The sequence below is a fragment of the Pantherophis guttatus genome, chromosome 13 (assembly GCF_059756535.1).
Source record: "Pantherophis guttatus breed Tessera chromosome 13, ASM5975653v1, whole genome shotgun sequence".
NCBI lineage: Eukaryota > Metazoa > Chordata > Lepidosauria > Squamata > Colubridae > Pantherophis > Pantherophis guttatus.
Genome location: NC_142075.1, coordinates 25,819,649 through 25,845,467, shown reverse-complemented (window position 1 = coordinate 25,845,467; position 25,819 = coordinate 25,819,649). Strand labels below are relative to the sequence as shown.

Here is a 25,819-nt window from a genome sequence, read left to right as displayed (position 1 = left end):
GAATAGTCTGATTAAAAAATAAAATAATAAAAACCATTAGATGTCAGAAATTTAAAACTAGATAACATCAGAGCTGCAACTTAAGAATTCAGGTATTTCTATCAAGTTTAAATGACACAGAGCAAAAGTAGCCTCCGGACTGCTAACAGTTAGAAGCCCATTTTCTGGGAGAGGCTCAGTTGCTTGAGGTCCCACCTTGACTTCACCTGTACCCTCAGTAGCTAAAGTGGGGAACTCTCTGTGTCTGAGGAGAGCTGAGCCAGGTATGTGATGTGAAGCCTGGAGGGGTTGGAGAGGCCCAGAAGGAACCATCCCTGCCCACTGTTCTAGCAGTTCTTTATCTCTTCTCGCCTCTGAATTGTTCCAGATATGAAGAGAAATAGGCATAGTTTTTTAAAGTTGCTGAACAAAGGATACACACACCACACACAAACACATGTAGAAACACAATAAATTTACCAAGGGCATGATTGCCCTGGTTTTTGCCTATCTATAATGGTGTGGCATCTGGACACCCAAGGAATTTTCGGCAGGCCTCCTTGAAAGACTAGCTGAATAAAGTAGGCGGTTGCATTCCTCGGTGGTTAGTAAAGAGGAGAAGGAAGATCCAGAAGAGCACAAGGAAGGTTTCTTTGCACTTGGTTAGGGTTTCTGCTCAGCCTGGACCTGAAATGTGCTGGCAAATATCTCCATGCTGAAAATCCAAAATACCATCTTGGTCGAATTGTGGCACTAAGCGTGGAACAGGCTACTTACAGACTGCTTACTCTTTATTATTTATTAATTCAATTTGTATGCCGCCCCTCTCCGAAGATTCAGGGCGGCTCACAATGCATTTAAAATCATTATAAAAAACATTTAAAAATTAAAAACATTAAAACTCATTCGCACCATTCATGGCCAGATCTCGCCGGATCGCAAGAGCGAGATCAACAGCCCCAGGCCTACCGGAAAAGCCAGGTCTTCACCGCTTTTCGGAAGGCCAATAGGGTGGGGATGGTCCGGACCTCAGGAGGTAACTGGTTCCAGAGAGCCGGGGCAGCCACAGAGAGGGCCCTCCCCCGCGGGACCGCCAGCAGGCATTGTTTAGCTGACAGGACCCGGAGGAGGCCAACTCTGTGGGATCTTACTGGTCATTGGGAGTTATGCGGTAGAAGGTGGTCTCGAAGATAATCTGGCCCTGAGCCATGTAAGGCTTTAAAGGTAATAACCAACACCTTGAATTATGACATGAGACCAATAGGGAGCCAGTGCAGCTCGCGGAGAATTGGTGTAATGTGGGTGTACCTAGGTGCACCCACGACAGCTCGCACAGCTGCGTTCTGGACCAACTGTAGTCTCCAAACACTTTTCAAGGGTAGCCCCATGTAGAGCGCATTGCAATAATCTAACCGTGAGGTGACAAGGGCATGAGTGACTGTGAGGAGAGCCTCCCGATCCAAGTAGGGTCGCAATTGGTGCACCAGGCGAACCTGTGCAAAGGTCCCCCTAGCCACTCTTACCTCTCAGTCAGCCTTCTGCTTTTACATTTTTATTTGTAAGAAGAAAATAGAATAAAACCTGTGATTAACCAGGACAGGAGGAAAAACTGACAATCATCTGCAGGTGATCAAATGACTTGAGAGAACTGGTTTTAATTTGTGTGTGGTTCTCACTGTAACAAAGGAAACTTGCTTTTTGTTTTAGAATTGGCAGACTGTTTCCCAACATCTGGACTGAATGAAGTTGAGTTTTGCCACAAAAATTCTTTGATCTTCAAAATTCAGACTGAAAAAAGTGCAGTTTGATATTGCTGCTTGAAAGGGAGGGTTGTAGGCTGCTTAAAAACAAGGTGCAACTATCAACATCTATGGTCCACCGGAGTCTATTCTGCTGCTCTTTTCTATGCTTTTCATTAAGATCTGTGAAAACATAGAACTGTCAGAATTTCCTCTCTTCCTTGTTCAAAATATAGCAGAAGAATCTCGGGGCTATTTCTAAGAATAGTGGATCCTCCCTGTCTCTCCTCTCTCCTCACATGCTAGTACAGGTAGCACTCAACTTACAACCATTCATTTAGTGACCGTTTGAAGGTGCAACAGCACTGAAAAGAGTGACTAATGACCATTTTTCATGCTGACGACTTGCAGCATCCCCATGGTCATGTGATCAAAATTTGGACACTAGCCAACTGGCTCAAATTTATGACAGTTGCAATATACTGGGGTCCTGTGATCCCCTTTTGTGGCCTTCTGACAAAGTCCATGGGGAAGCCAGATTCACTTAATTACCGTGTTACTTAAAAACTGTGATAAGAAAGTAAGTTGGACAAAATTCATTTAAATGTGTTGCTTAACAGAAGCTTCAGGCTCAAGTGTGGTTGTAAGTTGACTATCTATACCAACATATTTCTAACCAAATGTAGGATTTTGTGTCGGTCCCTGTTGTTCCACTTTGCCAAGTTCTTTCTCAAGATCATCTGCCTTTTTTCAGTAACTGCTACCGTTTTCAATCCCTTGAAGGACCTCGTGCTTGCTGAGCAGAGTCAGCCCTTCAGCTTTTCTCCTTCTGCTTGCTGGAATCGGCATCTCGAGAGGGAGGTGAAGCAATTCCCCAAAAAGCATTTGCCATTTGAGACTTGTGACTTCATATTCAGCTGAGCTTCTCTCCTCCTTTTAAGCTCTGCTTGATTATGACTAGACCCTTTCAGCTGTTGTATATTTGTCCTTTTCTCCCTTTCATTTCATGGATTTAGGTCTATGCACCTTCTCCTAATTCAGATGACTTCAATAGAGAATCTCCAAGTTATCCATCTCCTAAACCACTAAGCAGTATGTTTGCTAGCACTTTCTTGGTACAAGGTAAGAAAGATTTTGCTGATATTTTCAAAGTAGATACGAGAGAAAAGGAATAAATAGCATTAGTAATCAAATAAATGAGAGTATAATTTATTTTGTTTATGCTGTCTGAAGTCAAGAGTATCATGATATTCATAGGATGTGAATTGGTAATAGCAGTTTAAGGGCATATCATAAAGTAGATCTGATTAGCATTTTTTTTCTTATAGTTTGGGCACTTAAAATAGACAGCTAGTCTTTCATTTTATGACATTTCTGGCCCTTATGAAATAACTGCAAACAGCATAATTGTTCCCAGGAGCTAAAGGAGGTAATCTTATCAGTCTTGACTTTTTTTTGATTCTTAGATGTTTAGCCTGCTTCTTAGTCACAATGTTTCCAAGGAGGTGAGCATAAAATTCAGAACATTGTTAGGTAAAACAAAATTAAAAGAGGACTGGCAAGCAACAATTGCAGCTGTTTGTACCAACAAGGTTTACAGTGGTTACCGTATTTTTCTGAGTATAAGACACACCTTTTCACCCCAAAAAAGAGATTGAAAATCTGTGTGTATCTTATACTCCGAATGTAGCCCTGCCCAGCTTCTCAAATGGAGGTTTCAGAGGCTGCAAAAAACATCAGAAACATCAGAAAAAACATCAGAAACAAAGCTTCCAAAAAGAAGCCCCCAAACAGAGCTTCAGAAAAAAAGCCCCCAAACAGAGCTTCAGAGGCTTTTTTTCTGAAGCTCTGTTTCCGAGGCTTTCAGAGGCAGAAAAGAAAGTTTTTTCTGAAATGGAGTTTCAGAAGTTTCAGAGGCAGGAAAAAAAGCAAAAAAAAGCAAGGCACAGAGCTCACAACCAAGGAACCTGTTGCTAAAATTCACCTCTGGGAACAGCTGATCGGGGGTATTCTGGGAGGCCAATCCACCTGCCAATCACCTTTTTTCTTATTTTCCTCCCCAAAAACTAAGGTGCGTCTTATACTCCAGTGCGTCTTATACTCCGAAAAATATGGTACTTGTTTCTACCTGAGTCAAGTAGACTTCTTGTGCCAGTTCTATATCCTCTAGAAAAAGGATCTAATGGCAGTTGCAGTGAAAGAAGCAACTTCTTTACTACTACACACCTTAAAGCAGGGAGGTTATGTAATTATGCAGAAACTCTTGTCAATCCAGAGCAAGCTGAAAAGGCCAACCCAAGATTCTGAAAATATGTTTGCCAGGACACATATCAGTGTCAGATCCATTTCTTATTTTTTCAGTTTCTCCTTTAAGAAACTAGGTTCTCACAGTTACACAACACGCTGTTCTGCCCAGCTTTTGTGTGCTTGGGATTGGGTTGTCCTTGGCTAGTGTATAGGCCTCAGACAATTCACAGAAAGTACTTGGAGTGTTCTTCTGATTTCTGTTTACATCTTCTACACTTGGGACAGGGGCTTCCCAGGCTCAAGGCTGGGGAAAAAGAGCCCAAAGTCCACCGAGTTGAAAGGGTGGGAGGAAAGGCCTGAGAATCACATGCCGGGGCAATTGATCCATGGGGCAGGTGGCTCATCTGCATTCTTGTCCTTTCTGAGCTACCCACCCCTCTACCGTTCTCAAGCCCTGCTCTTTCCCTGTTCCTAAATGCAGGGCAGAGCTTCTGAAGAGTAGAAACTGATAACTGTGCCTGACCAGATGCCTCAGGCCTTCTGTCTTTTATTTTCATCCAATAATAAAGATGGGACCCACATCACTCCTGAACTTTGGAGCCCCTCCCATGGAGTGAGCCAGTCAGGTTATGGTGGAATGCTGGAAAGTCCTTCTCACCTGTCGCCCTCCGGTAGTTATGGCAGCCGACATCCCCACGAGCGCCTGGTAAGATGGTGGTAGGGAGAACGGCAGTGCCACATGTCCCTGATTAATCAGCTAAAGTAGAGGCTGTGGGAAAATTAGTAAACTCTTTCAGTGATCTCCCTGGTGTTTTGGGAAGTCTGTGCATATAACACATTCTGTTCCTTTGTACTCTTAAATTTGTATCCATTATCCTGGAAACAGGCTGACAAATTCCTCTGGATCAGAGCAAACTCACTACTCCAGGTATGGTTCAGGGTTTTCAGGAAGTTCATCTTCCAAACTAAGGAAGTTCATCTTCCAAACTAGAAGAGCTTCTGGTCTTCAGACATGGCATGGCACTTGTCTTTGGAGTGGATGATCCAGCTGTACAGCAATTCAGTAATGCTCTCTACATGGGGCTCCCCTTGAAAAGCACCCGGAGGCTCCAACTGGTCCAGAACGTAGCCGCGCGGGTGATTATGGGCGCAGCTCATTACGCCCATGTAACACCTCTCCTACGCGAGCTGCACTGGCTCCCGGTGGTCTTCCGGGTGCGATTCAAGGTGTTAGTTATCACCTTTAAAGCGCTCCATGGCTTAGGACCTGGGTACCTACGAGACCGTCTTTTGCCACCAATAGCCTCCCACCGACCAGTTCGTTCTCACAGGGAGGGACTACTCAGGGTACCGTCAGTCAAATTATGTCGACTGGTGACTCCCAGGGGGAGGGCCTTCTCTGTGGGGGCTCCAACCCTTTGGAATGAACTGCCCCCGTAGATACGGAATATCCCTGATCTCCGTGCTTTCCGCCGTGCCCTCAAGACCCTGATGTTCCAACAGGCAGGGCTAAACATACAAACATGCAAATGATTTTTTAAATGTTATCTAATTCTGGGTTTTATTTAATTGACCAAACTAAGTAACAATTTTAATTAGCAATTTTATGATGTTTGTGTGTCTATATTTTTCTTGACTGTACACCGCCTTGAGTCCTACGGGAGAAAGGCGGTATAGAAATATAATAAATAAATAAATAAAAAATAAATAAATAAATTCAGATTTGTAGGGAGAAAGTGGATTCAGAGCTTGCTTGTCTCTACACATGGTGCCTGTTGACACCTCAATTTAATAATTTGGGCCTAATTGGACCTTGGCTTCCTGTTTCACAAATGAGATTGGATGAGCATTGAGCTCCTGCACACCTTTCATTCATCCAGTTGCCCATTCCATTTGAGCCCACTAAACCTAAGAATTGTAAAACTAAGTTTTAGAGTTTGTTACCAGAATCGCTGAAGTGTTACGCAGTTCAGTTATAACCAGTACCTGTAGCAGCATCTGCAGAATGATGGGACCCTAGCTTTTCTTTCCAGATGATGGAGAAAGAGTGTTTCCCATTATCTCCAAACAGCCCCACCGCCTTCATTGTCAGCATTGACTTGAATGCCTAAAAATAAAATCTCACATTCAGAGATGATTATGGATTATTGAGGCAAGGTATCTTTCTTCCCTTTGCTTGCTTCATGAACTCTGGTTTAGTTCAGATGACCATTGTGCTCTTTGTAACTAAGAGTTTGGGGTTACTTTGAATTTTGCTAATATGAAATTGCCACTTTTGTTCCCTTCTTGCACTGTGATTCCATTTCTGCTTTTTCCTAGAGTTGTCCTCCTCATTCAGCCTCACCAACAGATGGAAGCACTAGCCTTCCGCCAATGTCCAGCTTCCACCGGGGCAGTAGCAGTAACTTACTATATGCTGCTGCTGCTGCCTCTCATACTCCACCAGTCAACGGATCAGAGACCAGTGTGCTTGGTAAGATCTTGGAGTCCTAAAATTGTCCATAAAATTTATATCTAGTTTAGTTACAGTTAAGTTGTGATGGTATAAATTATCTGCTAAAACGTAAAAAGGATTTGTCAGCTGGCAAGACTTATAATGTTAGTATTTTTAGAGTCGGAATATTTTCACATCTCAATTTGATCTCCACTCTGAAAGCACAGCCTAGAAAACATTTTTCTTACTTGTGGATCTATTCACGAAGCTGATGTGATGGCATTGTATGTCGATCTGGATATTATTTCTGCACTGCTCCAAAATAAATGTGCGACAGACAATATTTTTAAAAAAAGTGATTGGACCAGAAATCATTTGTCTTTTATTGTAGTTAAAATATGGTTATAACTTCTATTCAGGAAGAACATATATTTACCTAATAAGCAAGCTTCAGATTTCCCCCAAATCCCAGATTTATAGATCTTATTGAGGTGACATTTCAGCTTATTCATGCATTTGGTGTGTTTTGTGCACTCTGATTGGTGATTCTGATGTCAGGATTCCAAGGAACACCCCCAATGAAATAAAACTCCAAGGCCTGAGGTTCCAATTCATTAGAGATGTCATGTTGGCACATCTGGGAAAACCCGAATCTGAAAGCTTCCAGGTTTTCCACACCCAGCTAACAGTTCACAGCCCTGCCCACAAGTTCATCACATAGTCCAATCAACTCTTCCCATTCAACTGGATACAATCTCCAGGCAGTCTCCAGCAGGTGCAGGCAAAAGTGTCCTTGAATACGAAATGTTGTTATGACTAACTTTCTACCGCTCCAACAAAACCCCCCTCCCAATTTCCCAGGCTAAAATATGTGGCAGTTACGAAGCAAAAAAGAAAAACTGTCTTCCAAAACTGACATCTGAAGTCTTTTCATGATTTCTTATAAAGATACGCACTTTTTAAAAAAGACTTGAGGATTGATCAGTGATGAACTCTATTGTCTTAAGCAGTGTGCTGCTTTGGGCTATTTGACTGAACTAAATTATTTATTTGTGCAAATGTGATCCGGAAATGCTGTTCGATGCTTACCCAGCATGATGGGACCAATGTGTAATCCTGAACTAAATAGTTGGTTAGGCAGATTTATTTTATTTTATTTATTTTATTTTGAATTTGTATACCGCCCTTCTCCCTGAGGACTCAGGGCGGTGAACAGCCAAATAAAAACATCAAATACAAATATTAAAATACAGTTAAAAATATATATATAGATTTGGCCCCATTAATTAAAACGATAAACAAAACAATTAAAAACACTTAAAAAGAATTAGGCCAGCCCGGCTTGTTGGAAAAAGAATGTTTTAAGGGCACGGCGGAAGGCACTGAGGTCATGGATTCTCCTTATCTCTGGGGGAAACTGATTCCAGAGGGTAGGTGCCCCCACAGAGAAGGCCCTCCCCCTGGGGGTCACCAGCCTGCATTGTTTGGCTGATGGCACCCCGAGGAGGCCCTCTCTGTGGGAGCGCACGGGTCGATGGGAGGTCGTCAGTGGCAGTAGGCGGTCTCGAAGATAGCTAGGCCCTATGCCATGGAGTGCTTTAAAGGTGATAACCAACACCTTGAAGCGCACCCGGAAGACCACCGGGAGCCAGTGCAGTTCACGCAGGAGCGGTGTTACATGGGAGCGCCATGCTGCTCCCGTCACTACCCGCGCTGCTGAGATGAGTTTTCCTAGCTTGAACAATACTCCTTGAGGATCAGATTGCCCCAGCAGCTTCATTTTCATTCTGATTGGTACTGATAGGCTGGCAGGCAGCAAAACAGATAGAGAAGTATAAGTTCACGTACACAAGGAAGCGTGCAAGTGGTGGCTCACCTTCTCAGAAAAATATCAGCAGTCGAGATGGAACATGTCTCTTGTCATTGGATCATTATGTCCAAGTGGCTGAACAGACAATTTAGAAGAAAAAGATGTTTTGCCTGACGACCTTTAAAAACAGGAACATATTTGTCTAGCCTAGCACTCTCCTCCCACAGTGGCCATTCGTTAGGAAGGATCCTGAATTTGCCTAAGGGAATCAACCTCTTTCATGAAGACGAAATGCTGCAGCTAGATCTGGCATTCAAATCTAAAGTTACTTCTGTTTTCCGTAGATTTTGGACATCTTCTAATCTCCCTCACCTGAAGGGTACAGCGTTCGAAGGGCCCTTGGCTCCTTTATAGGCAGAACTAAGATTCACAGAGAAACTGCAAAGTTTGATGTCCTCACCAAGGTCAGACTTTCAGCTTCTGCCATTGCCAGGTGGCTCAGAGGGAGAACGCCTCAAGGTCTTACCCCTTCCGGGCCAAGGCATAAGACTTCTCTAAAGGATATCCAAGTCCATTCCGCATAGCATGTAATCCTCTTAATTACTCTTTCAGAGAAATTCAGGATGTTTTAGATTGAGGTCTCCTGCATTGATTGGGGATTGCAGTAAATAGGCTTTAAGGCCTTGGCACATTGACATACAGTTTTAAAGCATGATAATGCTGCCTTTGAAAAGGTTGCAGATGAGCATGAGTAAGATCTATCGTAGAGACACGTAATTTAATTGCCATATGTGAATATTTTCTTACCTTTGTGGCACTGACGGAAAAAAATGTTTGGATTTGCGTTTTAATTCTTGACCATAATAAGACCGGGATAGGGCAGCCCATTTACCTAGGTCCCTAAAGGAGAGAATGATCATGGCACAGCTCCAAATGGAGGCGATTGCCTCTCCTTTTCGCAAGTTCTGGAATTCCATGGGATGGGAGAAAGACAATCCTATATAAACCGATTCAGTAGATGCTTTCAGGTCCTACGTTTTGACTGTAGGCTGGGAAAGTTTGCTTTCCAGCCCTCTTTGAAGGAAGCCTCTTCTCTTAGCATCTTTGCAAACTAACCTTGCCTGTAGTTAAGAGGATGTGCATTCCCCAGAAGGAAGGGCCCTTTGAAAACAGCAGCTCAGAAGTAATTTCCCTTCTTGATCTCTCTCTTCCTCTCCCCCCATTCTGCTCTCTTAAATACCATCTGGGTGTTCTCGCCAGCTGCACCACATCAATATTAGAGCCTTGGTAGTACAGTGAACTAAAGCACTGTTATTAACATCTGCTGCTTGCAATTACTGCAAGTTCAAATCTCACCAGGCTCAAGGTTGACTCAGCCTTCCATCCTTTCAAAGGTAGGTAAAATGAGGACCCAGATTGTGGGGGGCAATAAGCTGACTTTGTATAAATATACAAAAGTATGTAAGCATTGTAAGCCGCCCTGAGTCTCCGGAGAAGGGCGGCATATAAATTAAAGCAATATATATATATATATATATATTGTGTTGCCTTTTTCTTTACAGCGCATAGAGGGAATCCTGCTGGAAGTTCACAGACTGGGGATGCCCTTGGAAAAGCTTTGGCCTCTGTAAGTAACTGTATATGGAGCAATTCTGTGAAGGACCCAAACTCCATATATAAATTCCTGCCCTTCAAATTGCCTCAGGTAGATCTCAAATGAAGAAACCCAGAATGCACCCGGAGGTGTCTGTGGCCAGCAACCCCAGGGTGGCTTGGATTTGAGGGGGGCATTTCCGTGAATGTGTGATTGACCCTAACCCTAAAGTTTGTTCACACCTAAAGCTCCTTTCAGGCACGTTACATGGCAGCAAAACTCTCCCCATCCCCCCTGAATAGGCAGACAGAGGGGAGTGTACCCATGGAGCCACAGAAAACAAGTTGCAAGACCCAAAACAAAATAATCATGTGCTGTAAAATTGCATTGCTGAAGGCTTTGTATTTCCAAAGACTGTCTGAAGAGCTCTCCTACTCAGGGTGGTTTCTTTAATGTCATTTATATTTTAAACCATGACCCTTGAAATATTCCTTTAGAAATCTACAACAGAGGGCAGCTAATAAAATGGAGTAAGCTGTTGATTGACCAGAGGTTAAAAAATAAATTCATCATGAGAAATACATTCTATAATTAACTGCATGGCATAGGCAGGGGTTCAGTGTTGCAGCTACCTTGCCTGTAGCAGCTTTGCCTTAAAGTTGCCTCCCCAAAGCTTCCTCCTGGGGTTGGCTCCCCCCCAGAGAGGAGGCGTCTGAGTTCCATTAGAAGGTCTCCATGACAAAGAAATGGGAGGGAGATTGGATGCAGCCACAGTTTGCCAAAGGTCTAGTATGAATGGGTACTGTTAGTTGGAGGCAGAAGAGAGGAGTGTAGTGTGTGCTGAGAAACAAGCTGTTTGCATAATTGGAAGATTATTTATTTATTTATTCCTTCCCTCCCTCCCTCCCTCCCTCCCTCCCTTCCTTCCTTCCTTCCTTCCTTCCTTCCTTCCAGCATGTATTAGATAACAGATATAAGTATAAACATAATTATGAATACATGAAATGGATACAAATAAAAGGGAACATTAGGACAGGGATGGTAGGTACACCGGATGCGCTTATGCACACCCCTTAACAACCTCTTAGGAATGGGGTGAGGTAGACAGTCTAAGGTTAAAGTTTTGGGGGTTTGGGGAAGAAACCACAGAGTCAGGTGGTGCATGCCAGACATTGACCACTCTGTTGCTGAAGTCATATTTTCTGCAATCAAGTTTGGAGCAGTTTACCTTAAGTTTGTATCTATTCATTACTCATGTATTGTGGTTGAAGCTGAAGTAGTCATTGACAGGTAGGACATTGTAGCAGATGATTTTATGACCTATGCTTAGGTCAGACCAAAGGTGGCTTAGTTCTAAGTTGTCTAAGCCTTCTTGTCTAAGTTAAGGCAGCCCTTCACCTTGGTGCTGCTTGACATGAATCAGCAAGTCAGTTCACAAATATTCCATGGGGCTGATTGTTGGCCTCTCAGCCCTTGCTAGAGTCGAGCAGTCCTGGGCTTTCCCTCACCTGGAGATGTGTGTTCATTGCCCTCTGCTACTCTTGAGAAAGGAGGCATGCGAATGAAGGAATCCGAATACTTGGTTCTTTAGCTTTTAACCTGTCTGATGAAGCAATAAAACCATCTGAAATTGTAAAGCTGCTGCCTTTCTCTCCCTTTTAAATGTTGTCATTAATAGCAGAAATAAGATTGCGTCTGATGTGGTGCTTTTTAAAAAATAACAGGATGCAACATTTGTTTATGAATCTAAATACAAATTCCTTTCAAAATACTCCATGGTTAAAAAAGAAAGGTCAGATAATACGTTTGCAAAGGTCCTTTTATTTTAGATTTAAGCCTAGATAATTGCAGTCTTAATTTTAGAGCGGGAAAGAAAGAGAATTGTACACAAACGTATTTACCCAAAGCTCTCAAAGCCCAATGGATTATATTTGGGCATGGATAATGAACTGGTGTGGATAGAAAGCAAAGAAAATCTGGGCATGTCTACCATATCTAATGTGCCTCCCTGAACATTTGCCAAACAATAATCCTATAGATGGTCCCCATTGGGGGTTCCATGGTAAGAGAAGCATCTGGTTTATGTCAGTGTTTAATGCCAAATCAAAACACTTGGTTTTTAATTTAAAGAATATCAAATCAGAGGTTTTTCTTTAATGTTGTTGGTTATATCAAATCTCTTTGTCCAAACCTACGTTTTGCTTCCTATTTCCAGTTCAGGGAGCGCAGCCTTTGTGCAGCTTGGATAGCTCAGGGCTCACAGTCTCTGAACAAAGAGGGAAACATTGGGAAGTTGACTTTTCCAAGTGATCCTTGAATGGCTGCATTGCTTGAGGCCCAGGGGTCCCAATGGCGTCTCAAAGGATGATGACATGGGCATTTTAAGTCTCTTCTTTAACAACTCAGAGCCTACAGCTTCAGCCTTGGTGACTTGGCCTTTGGCAATCCTGGTGGAGTTTAAATAGTCAGATGTGCATTTAAGATAAACAGTAGAATTGGGAACTATTATATAAGAACTATAGGAACTGCATTGGGGAGAGAATCACAGGGAATTACAGTTATTGATAGAAAGGAATATTTGTCCCAAGGACTGTAGGGTCCTTGGTGCTCTCTGAGCTTGGTTGTTTTCTTGCAGACGTTTAATTACCAAACTAAGTAACATCATCACCTCTTAGTAGGGAGTGTGGTTTGCTCTCAGTTACCAGGTTGAACATTTCTAAACATTTCAATTTCTTCAACCTTTGTTCAGCTGAATTTTTTAATGTGTAGATTCTAGCATATCAAATAGTTCAATTGTGAAATTTCTTTTTTTCCAGATTTATTCTCCTGACCACACTAGTAGTAGCTTTCCTTCAAATCCTTCAACACCTGTTGGATCACCATCATCTCTCACAGGTAGTATCCATCTCTTCCTCTTCCTCTTGCTCCCCCTACCACCTCTTCCTTTTTTGAAGTCTTGTAAGAACTGATTTTCTAGCATACAAGTGCAATCCGGCAGTTGTGCTGTTTTGTTGGATTTCTGCTCTCCAGTAAACATCAAAGAGCTGCTGAGCATGTGCAGACAACCTGTGAATGCCCCTTTGACCAAAATTTGATATTTAAGGTGCTCTCATTCAGGATTTGTGGATTTGGGCTCCACAAAGAAAACCATTCCAAAATGCATATAAAAATAATAGAAAGCTCTTTATAAATCAGAAGATGTTGGCAGCAGCAGGATATGTTTCTCCTGTATGTGCCATGCTTCAGCAGTTTTGATTTTGACAGGTGCTGGTCAGTGGTCAAGAACTGGAGGACAAGCCCCTCTGTCTCCAAGCTATGAAAATTCTTTACATTCATTGGTAAGAATTGCTGGGTAACTCTGTTCAAGAAATAGCTTTCTGGTTTCATTGAAACAAATCTTACTTACACGTTCATTTCCTCTTAACAGAACCAAGATGCTTATTTTTGTGTAGGTTGCCTTTCAAAACCATTTTCTCGGGAAAATTTACAGTGCATTAAAATCGTATTTCCCTTTTTTAAAACAAACAAATTCAGCAGTAATTAAAACTGCAACATCAAAATGAGTTTTATCTTTGGGAGATTCTTAGTTGAGTTGAAAATGGTGTAATTCTGCTTGCCACTTACATTACTACATCAGCATCTCTTGTTCATGGACCATTGGTCTCAAAGGATATTGCAGAATTTGAAAATATTCCAAAAGACAATTGGTATAACTCGAGAAAGGAGGTATTGCATTGGGCTCTTCAGCACAGAAAAATTAAGGATGAAGAGAACCCACAGTGTGTATGCAGTGAAATGGGATCTAGACATGAGACCATCAGCATGAAAGGGGGATGAATCTAGACAAGTGGCTCCTGATTAATAATAATAATAATATCATTCCACAGGGCAGGGGCTCCCACAGAGAAGGCCCTCCCCCTGGGTGTCGCCAACCGACATAATTTGGCCGATGGCACCCTGAGGAGACCCTCTCTGTGGGAGCGGACTGGCCGGTGGGAGGCTATTGGTGGCAGAAGTCGGTCTCGAAGGTACCCGGGTCCTATGCCATGGAGCGCTTTAAAGGTGGTGACCAGCACCTTGAATCACACCCGGAAGACCACTGGGAACCAGTGCAGCTCGCGCAGGAGGGGTGTCACGTGGGCGCAACGGGTTGCGCCCATAACCACCCGTGCGGCCGGATTCTGGACCAGTTGGAGCCTCCGAGTGCTTTTCAAGGGGAGCCCCATGTAGAGAGCATTACAGTAGTCCAGCCGGGAGGTGACAAGGGCGTGAGTGACCGTGCACAAGGCGTCCTGGTCCAGAAAGGGCTGCAGCTGGCGAATCAGGCAAACCTGATAAAAAGCCCCCCTGGCCACGGCTGTCATTCTAAAGACAGCCGTGCGTCCAGGAGGACACCCAGATTGCGAGCCCTCTCTGTGGGGGGCAGTGATTCACCCCCAATAGTCAGGGATGGCACCAGCTGACTATATCGGGACGCCGGAAGCCACAGCCACTCGGTCTTGGAAGGGTTGAGTCTGAGCCTATTTCTCCCCATCCAGACCCGCACGGCCTCCAGGCAGCGAGACATCACATCAAGGGCATCGTTGGGGTGGTCTGTGGTGGAGATGTACAGCTGAGTGTCATCAGCATACTGATGGATTCTCACCCCAAAACCACGGATGATCTCACCCAGCGGCTTCACATAAATGTTGAACAGAAGGGGCGAGAGAACCGACCCTTGCGGCACTCCCCATGTGAGGCCCCTCAAGGTCGACCTCTATCCCCCTGCCAACACAAACTGCGAACGGTCAGAGAGGAAGGAGGAGAACCACCACAGAACGGTGCTCCCTATTCCTAACCCCCTCAACCGCTGCAGCATGATACCATGGTCGATGGTATCAAAAGCCGCTGAGAGATCTAATAGGACCAAGACAGAGGAGCAACCCCTGATAGCTGGGCGCTGTGGAAGAGGGAGGAGGCATGAGTGCTCTGCTTCCCAGGTCCCCCCCACTAAACACCTTGTGTGCATCTGTGAAGGAGAGATGATAATAGGAATTAATGTAGAAAGCTCTCAGTCCTGTCTCAGAAGCAGAAGAGAAAAATAATGTGTACATATTGATGAAGCATTTTAAGATCTCCCAACGTAACATTTTTCTCACGCAGCTAAAAAATGCAGTACTTCACCTACTGCCTTCCATTGCAAATGTACATAAACAATCTATAGAGATTGCTCTGGCGCACAGCATTTTATCTCCTTAGTTCCAAGTTTAATTAGATCTTTGTGGTATTAACTTAACTAACCACTGAGGCTGACCTGCACACCAGCTATTTACCTCACCTCTTTATCATTACTTAACTTGTGCTTTCCTTCTTCTGTCTTGATTTTGCCAGAAAAATCGAGTTGAGCAACAACTTCATGAGCATTTGCAAGATGCTATGTCCTTCTTAAAGGATGTCTGTGAGGTACTATTTCTCTTTAGAGGGTGCCTTTTGGGGGGTTTTTTTTGGTTAATTCTACTTGCAGATTTTTAAAAGTTACAACCCACCCCATTTACTGTGGCACAGCTGATGCATCTCTTCCTTCCATCAGTTGGTCTTTTCCACTTGTAAAAAAGCTTTATGTTTGAATGCTCTTTTGCATACTTTATTTCATGGGTGTCAAACTAGCGGCCCATGGGCCAGATGCAGCACTTGCAGGCCACGTCCACCCCAGCTCCACGAAGGGGGAAAATGTCACTAAACATCACATGACGACAACGTGATGCGGCGAGTTTGACACCCGTACTTTATTTGAACAATCAGTAAATATATGCCAAGATTAATGTTGGCATGAAATCAGGAAAATCTGATTTGAGAGTTCAAACCTGAAAGCAAACTGCTCTATCTCAAACCCCACCCCACCCCCTTTCCTGCATTTTGCATCATGGTAGTAATGGTCAAATCTGACTCTTTGGGAAGAGGAGGGCAGGATCCTGATGGGGCTGGTGCCTGGCTGCTCATTCCTAGCCGTTTCTTTTGGCTGGGAACATCAGGGCCACAGAGGCTCTGCCCAACTCTCAGGAGTGGCCGAGGGAAGAAAGACCAGTTTGCCGGGTATGATGGAACTTGAAAGCTGTTTTGAATACTAATCTCCTCTGGCTATTTCTGCTTGCTGTAATTCGTTGGCTAGAAAACAGTAATCTTGTCAAAGTCAAATTATTGTACCATTTTTCCTTTTTAATCCCCATTAAGAGTTTTGCTTCTTTCTTTTAAGCTTTATTCCAGAATACCAAGCAAGATTAGTTTTGTAGTTCACCTCTCTTGTTTTGGAACCAGAAGTGTTACCCTCTCACATAGTTGCAGATTGCACTTCTGCCTATTTTTGAAGTCCTTTTGATACCACCACATTTCCCTGGCTGCCTTTCCCATTTCCCATTGTAGAACGCTTGAGAATTGAATGGAATAAACTGCTGTGTACCATAAATGACCTTCCTGCACCCCTCAATCCCAACAGCAGTCCCGGATGGAAGATCGCCTGGACAGACTCGATGACGCTATCAATGTGCTGAGAAACCACGCCGTGGGTCCTTCAACAAGCCTGGCAGGGTCCCACGGAGAGATGGAGGGCTTATTGCGGCCATCCCACAATAGGCCTGTTAGCACGTTGAATGCCACTTACAGCACGTCCAGCCTCGTCATAGCCAGTAGACAAGCCTCGATGGTGAGCATCTGATCTTTCCTTATTAGGCAGACACTTGTGACTGAGCATGGTACTTTCCTTCCCTGGTTTTGGTCCAGCCAGCACTCTGGGCCCCATGAGATGCCTGGAAAAGGGCAGGTCCCTCTGCTTGGTTATCTATAGAAATTCTCTGTCATCCAGATCATGGTTGCCCCAAAAATGCTTTTTGAAGAGGCAACTGGACTTTCTTGTTTTTCTTTCAAGGTGTTTCACTTCTCATTCAAGAAGAAGAAAAAGCTTCTTGGATAAGAAGCAAAACATCTTCAAAGAAAAATCCAGTTGCCTCTTGAAAAAGCACCTTTGGGACTTCTGCTTGGTTCCTACACCTTCTCACGCCCTGCTCCATTCTTCATACTGTCATGTCTGTCTGTCTCTCTCTCTCTCTCTCTCTCTCTCCCTTCCTCCCCCCCTCCTCTCTCTCTCTCTCTCTCTGACACATACACACACACACACACACACACACACACCTGACCACAGCATTGCAGCACCTCTGCAGCTCTTAAATAGCACATAGGAACATCATTAAAGAATGTACACAAGACAAGAAACAAAGTGGAGAGTCATCGGCCAGAGACACTAGAATGGATTCAGAAGACTAAAACAGAAGAACTCTTAAATTCTACAATCATTTAAGTATAAATATTGTGATATAGATATCCTAGCCCACAGAACATCCCGTGCCATACTTCCAGGAAGGGCACTCCAGCTCATTGCAGCCTGTGACTCCACTGCCTCACAAGCTCTTGCCAGAAGCCCTGTTTTCCTTCCTAAAAGTCAGCAACAAGATCTTGCTTCTGCTGGGAGGGCAGCTCCTGCAGAAAGTTTGCGTGGTGACTCCCGAGGAGTAGAGTCCCTCAGAAACCCCCTCCGCCGGCTCACTGAGTTCCCACAACTTTCTCACATGGCATACACATGCAACTTCTGCTGTAGGATTGCAGTCAACGATGGCAGAATCTGTTCAGGTGGATTGGACATTGCTGATCTCATGCCAGGCTGAATGGCGATCTGTGTCTGTGCTGTCTTTGTCCTAGGTCAGCACACATCGGGAAGATGGTGTCAGCCTCAATAGCAATAATTCAGGGTTGTGCAACACTGTTCCTGCCCAGAGTACAGAACTAAATCATAAAACCCAAGAAAGCTGTAGAGGTGAGTCATATTTCAATTTCTTCAGCCTGGAAATTTAGTGGGAATCTTTGTGAAATGAGTAACGATCATAAGCCCTTTTCATGGATCTGTAGGATTCCTCTCCTTGGCAACAAAGATTGTTTTTGCTTGCTTATTAGTTGGATAAAGAACTTCCCACATCCCAGTTCTCCCGAGTCCAGCCATGTTTTGCTTCAGTGGATTGGCCCGTTCAAATATTTCTAGAGAAAGAAAAACTTGTCTTTGTCTTGGTTTCCCTTACCATGCATTACTTCAGATTCCTCTGTTACATGTGTCCCCAACACGTGCGGGTACACACACACACACACACACACACACACCATAAGTTGTTTTCTAATCTAAAATGTTTTGTCTTCCTCATGGAAGAGCTCTTGTAGCCAGTAACTGTTTTGATTGCTCTTTGTGGAACAGTAATATTCTTTTTATAAGGTGTTTAGACCAGAACAGTGCAAAGAATTGCACCACGCACTGAGGGCAGGGTGCTGCTGCACTGGCAGCTTTGTCTCCAGTCCCTTCCCGACTTATGCGTAGCACTGAGTGTACATAGAGCCTTTCCCTTGGATATAGAACCCTCTGGGGTATTCCAGAAGTTTCTCATCAAACCACACTCATCTGGACATTCCACAGAAAGCTTGCACCCACCTCTGATAATCTGCTTTTTTCTTTAACAAGTTTCAAATTGTAACTCTTCAAATATGTCCTAGCACTGTTTCATAGGAATTATCATTTTCTGTTTGCTCTACATTTTGCCTGCTATCCATTAAGAGGATTGGTCACAGCTTCTTTTCTAAAAGGGCGGGGGAGGGTTACTGGTTTTTATTCTCCTATATTGGGTTTTTTATTGTTTGTAAGCAGCCCAGAGTCACTGAAAGTGACTGGGCAGCCATATAAATCTTACAAATAAATAAAATAGGCCATGTTGCACTTCACTGGCTTTCCTTGCAGTGCTGCCCGCTGGGCTGCCAACCCCATCAGTAGCCCTGGTCCCGCTGGAAATCAAGTTGGAGCACAAGGAGAAGGATGAAAATGCACAGGAACCTGCGTCCTCTGATGACATGAAATTTGATGAGGAGTCCTCCCAGAAGGATATCAAAATCTCCAGAGGCAGGACGAGGTACATTGGCTTCTTTCCTCCTATCCCAGAAATCAAATGGTCTCTCTGGATCAGAATACCACCAGAGTAATAAAACTAGTTTCTCAGTATGTGCCAGTGGCAAGGATCATGTTCTATGTGTAGAACATGCAATAGGAAAGAATCTGGTGAGGAAATGTGGAAGGCAGTCCAATGCCTTCTGTGGGCAGAAGAGGCAGAGGGCATTACCCTTGGGGTTGAAGCCTGGGCATCAGGCTGGAAAGTGGGCTGTCTTTTGAGTCTAGATAGATTGTTGGGGGATGGGATGATAGTCAGGTTTCTTTCTTAAGTTTAGCAGAAGTAGTCCTTGGATTATGACTGGAATTACTGTTGCTGAATTATGAGGTGGTCATAAAACAAGGTCATGTGACCGCCTCACTTAGTGGCAGCAGCTCCGGTGGCTGTTGTAACCCCGAGCTGTGCATGTTGTTAAATGGGCAGGGGCAGGAGTCTCAAGTAACGAGTAATGCAGGGGGGGAGGGATGCTGGGGGGGGGGTCAGGGGAGAGCTGGTATGCATGCAGTGGGTGGGAGAAAAAGCAGGAGAGACTTAGTAGAGCTACTTGCGACCTTCTCTGCTTTGCTTGGGGAAAGTGGGCAGGGAAGATGGCAACAGGTGGTCATGTGAGGGCCCAGGTCACAATCATGGGGCGTTTGCGATGGCCAGAACTTCAAGGGCTGATTGTATATCCATTTTTTAGTGCCACCCTAACACTGAACAATTACTGACCGAATGGATGTAATCTGAGGACTGCCCAGTCTGTTGGACACCTGACCCACGTCACAAGGGCTCCTGTGCAATTACCTGGCTGCGCTTGCTGTCCAAACAAAGCAGCACATGGCTAAATCTTAAAAAGTTTGGCTACCACAACTAGTAAGGGACAAGAGGAAGAGTCATATTGGCAATGAACTCTCCCCTGTATCTCCCCTGTAGAACCAGGCAGGCCGTGAGTTTGTGCCCATTCTTCACTTGTGAGAGGCAGAGCAGACAAGCAACCCCTTGAAGAACAAAACCAAAGTGTTGGTTGCAGAAAATGTACCCCCCAGTGGCTTTTCTGCAGTTGGAAGCATAAAATTGTTTACTGTTGTAGGCGTTGCTTTAAAAAATCCAGCCAGTTATAGGCAAGGCGATAATCGGTGCAATGTGGAGGAATAAAATTAACTTTCAACACCTTTCCTGTTTTTGTTTCAAAAGTAGCATGAACGAAGATGAGGAACTGAACCCAGAGCAGAAGCTGGAGCGTGAGCGGGAACGGAGGATGGCTAACAATGCCCGGGAGCGCTTGCGTGTCCGGGACATCAACGAAGCCTTCAAGGAACTGGGCCGGATGTGCCAGCTCCACCTGAAGAGCGAAAAGCCCCAGACCAAGCTTCTGATCCTTCACCAGGCTGTGGCAGTCATCCTCAGTCTGGAGCAGCAGGTCCGAGGTAAGCTGGGGCAGGGGGCACGAGAGGCTGAAGGTTTCCTTTGCCCCCGAAGGAAAGTGCTGCCTGCTCTCCACCGCATATTTTCTCCATTTCAGATTTGAACAATCCTTTCTAGAGGTCACATTATAAAATTCTTTATACTGTCCTCCTTTGGTAGAACTGAAATGACAGTTGGCCTCCAACAGGCAAGGTTTTTTTTATTCCAGAAATGATGCAGCTGACATCAAGTACCCACTTCCTACCCAGCGGGGGGGTGGGAGTGTTCTTTCTTCCGGGACACTAGCTGGATCGGCTGTGCTTCTTCCTGTGGTGCTTTCTCAGCTGAGGCTTTTCCAGGATGTGTATATAAATGAGATGCTGATGGTATCGGCAGTAGTATGTACTCAAGGATCTGAAGCATTAGCATCTCATTCATTTCATCACTTCTTCTAGCAGCATGGGCCTAATTTTTATTCTCTTTCCCTGCCTCGGGGATTTTGTAAAGAAGTAAGAATTGGGAACTGTCTGTGGAGAAAGACTACCCTCTGTCACTTTTTCAGATCCTTTCTCTTGGAAGATTGGGTGTGATGGCTTGTGTTCGAACCCTCAAATCCTTGCTTAATCTGAGGCTGTCTGGGTGACTTTGCATCAGTCACCTTCCCTTGTTTGACGCCCACAGGGGACTATTAAGAAGCATTGAAGCAAGCCTTGAGTTCTTTGAAGGAAGAATGGGTTATAAACGTGTCCTATTGAAATGGATTTTTAAACAGAAAGGCTCCTTGTTTAGTACAAGAATAGGTTATACCTCACTAGAGATTCCAAAGAGCAGAAGCCAGGAGTTCCCACAGATCTCTGTGTGGGGGAGCAGTTTGAAAGAGTGTAGATGGAGAGGCGTAACATGCAAGGGCTTTTCTGCAAATCCTGCCCCCAGGCGGAGGCTCAACTTCAGTGGTGCCTCAGTGCTAGCAGCTTAAGGAGGTATTTCCTGTTTCTTTCTGTCATTGCTTCTAGAGAGGAACCTGAACCCCAAAGCAGCTTGCCTTAAGCGAAGGGAAGAGGAAAAGGGATCTGTTGTATCAGCAGAGTCCCCAAACCCTCATCCAGGAAGCCATCCAGCGCTTAGTGAAACTGCCAATCCAATGGGACACATGTGAACGTCAACAAAGGTGACCTGTTTTATGTCTGCAGGGATGGGGCGGCCTGACATGGGTGTTGGTGGGTACACAGGGTATACCAAAACCCAAAAACCTGTCAGTTGCACTTTGTGTTAAGTTGAACTGCAGCATAACAAAACCCAGACTGTGTGTTGGGAATCTTATATTATTTTAGTCCAAGATCACCAGCACAATTTATTAAAAGCAATGGTCACACTCAACAAAGTGTATGGCTTTTGTTGGGGGTGGGTGAGGCTACGAAGCTCTGGCGCCTCAGATTATGGTGCTCAGAATAAGAACTGGCTCCACAGGAAGCAGATCGTCCAGTCCAGAAGCCAAAGTCCAGGCCACTTGGCCATTTCCCACTGTGCCCTGTAACTGTCAGTCCTTCAACATTGCCCTTTTAATGTCCAGATCAGAATCCAGAACCATGTGGAAGAGGCCAAGAAGGGGATCTTTTCTTCACAAGGACACTCAACATAGCATTAAACAGGACCATCTCGCCGAAGAAACAACCGATCCAGAAGTGGCCCTTTGAGAACCTCCGGCCCCTGAAGAGAGAGAGAGCAGCAGGCTCTTCTTCCAGCAGGACTTCCACTCCAGAGACGATGGCGCCTCTCCTTCTCTTCTTTGCGGTTCTCCTGTCGCTCCAGCACAATCAGAGACTCTGATCTCCTCTCCACTTGATGGGGAAACTGCCTTGTGCCTAAACCGAATTGGCAAATGCATTGTAACTAGAAAACATTATTTATTTGTAATGGAACTATCAAGATCCATCATATGAAGGGAAACATTTATCTGTTTAAAGCTTGGTTGAGATCCTGATGTTGAGAAGTGCATTCCGAGAATGAAGCCACAATGCCACCGGCCCTTCACATTCCCACCATTCCTGCCTACAAGTGTCTTAAAGAAGGGAGAAGGGCATGTGCCAGCTCTCTTTTCTCTGGTCATCGGACATGTATTTCCCGGGTAGGTACCTTGATCTTGAGGAGCCCTTTGACGCACAGCCCTCGGCCTCTTGCATCACAGACACAAGCCATATAGAGCCACAGCACTCCTTGAGCTGAAATCACCTCTGTCCTTTGCCTTCTCAAACGGCTCCCCCCACTTCTAAGGCTTGTAATGGGACCGAGAGGAAGCCCGTTTAGAATTGCCCTGGAGCTGTAAGAACAAGCAATGCACAACCTGCCCTGATGCCTGGCTTCCTCCCTTCCTGGTCAGTTGCCTTTGCTGAGGGCGGAGCAGGGAGTGCCTCTCTCTGGGCAATTCCTCCCCCTTGGATCCCACTTTGAACTTCCATGAATGCTGTCTTCCATTGTAGCAGCCCAGAGAAAGACCCGCTGTGGCACTGCCCTGCCATCCTGAGCAAACTTCTCTCACAGGATTTGAATTGCTCCTCCACCTTTGAAAGTGTTGTGGCTCTAACTGGCTTCCTTTCTACCAGGGGAAGTGTCTTTCAGATGGTTCTTAGTACATGGTGGTTTGTTAAGTTGCTGTCATAAAGTGACCCTGGGCAAGTCTCCGTGGCTATTTTCTGCCCCCTTCTTGGTGTTCCCCAGCCAGTGAACTTTGGCTCCTGGCTCTGTTGGGTTGTGCAGGATGTGTGCTGTGCGCTCCAAAGTTTCCCTTTGGGAAACCAAGAGAGAAAACATTTGGCTTATTTTTCACTGTAGTTAGTCTTTTATACAATAATCTTGTAAGAAGTTTCTTGAATTCTAAATATTACTCTTTCTAGATTTTTGAAATCAAAAGTTTTCAGTAAAAAAAATTCTTACTTTATTTTACTATAATGGGTAGTAAGAAATGTAGGGTTGTTTACCATAACCTGTCATTAATATCAGAAATTTACAATAGCATTGTAAGAGCATAGTAGGGTTCTAGCATCCTGTGTAGTACCTTATGGAATTTTGTAAGAGCTATTTGTCCGAAATGAATTGCTTCTCATCTGGTTATTCAATTCCCATATGTTGGTTTATTGCAAATTTGTACCTTGTGTCAAATTTCAAGATATTACAGATATACCTTTTTGACCAGCAACAAGTTCAACACTTTTTCTGTCAGTGTTGTCTGTCAGAAAACACTATGTATATAACATTTATGTAGCAATAAATGTGCCATCCTTTTGTAATTATTGTTTTCAAGCAATCTTTAACGATTTTTATGCCATTGTCGATTTTGGGCAAATCCTTATCTGCACATGAATAGGAAGGATGAAGTTTAAATGGACATGCCAAGTGATTTAAAGCCATATTGATTTTAGTGTTTAAAAAGTGAAGTAAAGCCGTTCCATATTTAAATTAAGATTAACAAGGATGCTGAATTTGTTTCTCTAGATTTACAGTGTGTGCTGCTTTTAACCATCTGGAACATGCCCAGCGCACAGGCCTGGTTCAGACAAATCCACATGCAGAGACCAGAGGAATATTTCACAAAGGGACTCGGCTTTCCAGGCAAAAGCAAGTCAAGGCAAGGGCCAGGAATGGGAAGGACCAGGGAGCAGACAGGAGGACCAGGGAGGTTGGCCAAGTGCATTACACTCAACTCAAGTGAGGTGCAACGGCAGAGGAGCAGGAGGTACTATGGGTCTCAAAACAAAATGGCCCAAGATTCTTCCAGAAGTTGCGTTTGGGACCAAGTAGAGAATGAAATGTGGAGATTGCCTCCCACTTGGTTGCGTTTCCAGGCAAATTGTTCTTCCCATGCCATTGCAGCATTTATTTATTTATTCAATTCAGGGATGAAATGCTCCCGGTTCGGACCGGATTGCCCGATCCGGTAGCGATGGAGACGGGTGGTTCGGAGAACAGGTAGCAAAAATCCCTGCCTCCCCCCCATGCCCAGCTGAGCCACACAATCATCAGAGGTTTTTTTTTTTTACTTTTAAAAACATTTTTTCTACAACCTCTTCGGCCGAAAAAATGCTTTTAAAAGTAAAAAAAAAAAGCCTCTGATGATCGTGCGGCTCAGCTGGCATCGTCAAAGGTTTTTTTTAAAAAAACCTTTTTTTCTTTTAAATGTGTCTGACAATCCAAGCTGAGTTGCCTGATTGGCAGAGGTTTTTTAAAAAGCCTCTGCCGATCAGGCAACTCAGCTTGGATCGTCAGAGGCATTTAAAAGAAAAAAAGCCTCTGCTGATCAGGCAACTCAGCTAGGATCATCAGAGCCTTTTGAAAGCATTTTTTTACAACCTCTTCACCGAAGAGGTTGCAGAAAAAATGGTTTTAAAAGGGAAAAATAATTGGCCACGCCCATCCAGTCACATTAACACCCCCCCCCCCCCCCAAGCCATGCCCACAGAACCGGTAGTAACAAATTTTAGATTTCACCACTGATTCAATTTATATCGCCGCTCATGTCAAACAGGTGTTTCTGGGTGCAAACAATCATAAAACCAATTTAAAACATGATATAAAAAAATAAATGTATATAGCAGTCGAAAAAAATCCATATATTCAGTATCTGTATAAAATACAAAATCTTCAAAAATAAGATTACAAAAATAACTGAATGAACCTTATAAGAGCAGGCAGAAGACATTTGCAAATGTGGTGAGCCACAATGGCAGTGGGATCTTGCCCTCAAGGGCTTCTTAGGGGCACTACTCACTAATTATTACTATGGTATATTTATATATCACGAACTCCACACAGATTCCTTGTGGTAGAAAAAAAGGCCCAAATCAAACTTCCCAGCCTCAGCAGTATTTATAAATCCAAAGCTCTGGAAGCAATTCATGAACACCTTTGCAGGTCCATCCTGACTCCTTGCTGACCTGAAAGGATGAAGGCAAAGATATGTTGTCTGGACCAGCCTCTCAACTCTTGCACATTATGGATGTTGGGGATCTTACGAGCTGCCTAAGGATGCTTGAGATTTGCAATACGCAGACCACCAGCCAGGGGCCTTGGGCTGCCTCATGGAATCTCCCTGGAGCACCCAGAGTTTCAGGAAGCCCCATTCAGAGCGACCTCCCCCTTTGTCCCCCACTTGTGATGGGTCACCCTTGGGGGGCTTAATAGTTACTCCCACAGAAGGTAAGATTGGCTGTCATCTTGGGTTGTTGATCACATAAGCAAACTGCTGAGAATCCCAATTTGGAGTCACAATAGAAAAAGATCTGATTCAGAATTAGCTTGAAATAGAATTCTAGAGCTCTCATCCTAGCAACACCAGAATCCAAACGATGGCTTAGAATACAAGGGAGCTAGCCGCCATGATGTCTGTCTTTACTGTCTGTCAATGAGCAATGACCACAAGGAGATTGTCCCTGAGCCAGCAACCACCCACGGTCGCCCCAAAAGACACAGTCATCCCAGGAGCAGGATCCGAGTAGAGCCTCTCCTAGGAAAGAGGGCAACGGGGTCCTGGAAGCAGCCCCAGGCATGTGTCTCAGCTTGAGCAGGCGGATCCCAGAGTCAAGCCCAGAGCTGCAAGCATTTCCCGGTCGGTGACAGAGCGATTGC

General features: G+C 44.4%; 1 protein-coding gene across 18 annotated transcripts in view; it reads left to right on the top strand.

Annotated features, from left to right (window-relative positions):
* The window catches only part of TCF12 (transcription factor 12), a 62,905-nt gene extending 39,421 nt beyond the window's left edge, over positions 1 to 23,484 (top strand). For 5 of the 18 annotated variants that reach the window (XM_087878027.1, XM_087878034.1, XM_087878033.1 and 2 more), the window contains 13 exons: positions 2,735 to 2,840; positions 4,535 to 4,671; positions 6,285 to 6,438; positions 9,772 to 9,836; positions 12,620 to 12,698; positions 13,068 to 13,141; positions 15,174 to 15,245; positions 16,276 to 16,482; positions 17,532 to 17,646; positions 18,610 to 18,778; positions 19,991 to 20,223; positions 21,214 to 21,368; positions 21,771 to 23,484. In XM_087878027.1, coding sequence (XP_087734153.1) covers positions 2,735 to 2,840; positions 4,535 to 4,671; positions 6,285 to 6,438; positions 9,772 to 9,836; positions 12,620 to 12,698; positions 13,068 to 13,141; positions 15,174 to 15,245; positions 16,276 to 16,482; positions 17,532 to 17,646; positions 18,610 to 18,778; positions 19,991 to 20,223; positions 21,214 to 21,356 — 1,554 coding nt within the window. In that variant the 3' untranslated portion in view covers positions 21,357 to 21,368; positions 21,771 to 23,484. The remainder of the gene's footprint in view (positions 1 to 2,734; positions 2,841 to 4,534; positions 4,672 to 6,284; positions 6,439 to 9,771; positions 9,837 to 12,619; positions 12,699 to 13,067; positions 13,142 to 15,173; positions 15,246 to 16,275; positions 16,483 to 17,531; positions 17,647 to 18,609; positions 18,779 to 19,990; positions 20,224 to 21,213; positions 21,369 to 21,770) is intronic. The other 13 variants (XM_034409313.2, XM_034409317.2, XM_034409316.3 and 10 more) reach the window with 7 other exon arrangements.
* Positions 23,485 to 25,819: the final 2,335 nt, after the last annotated feature.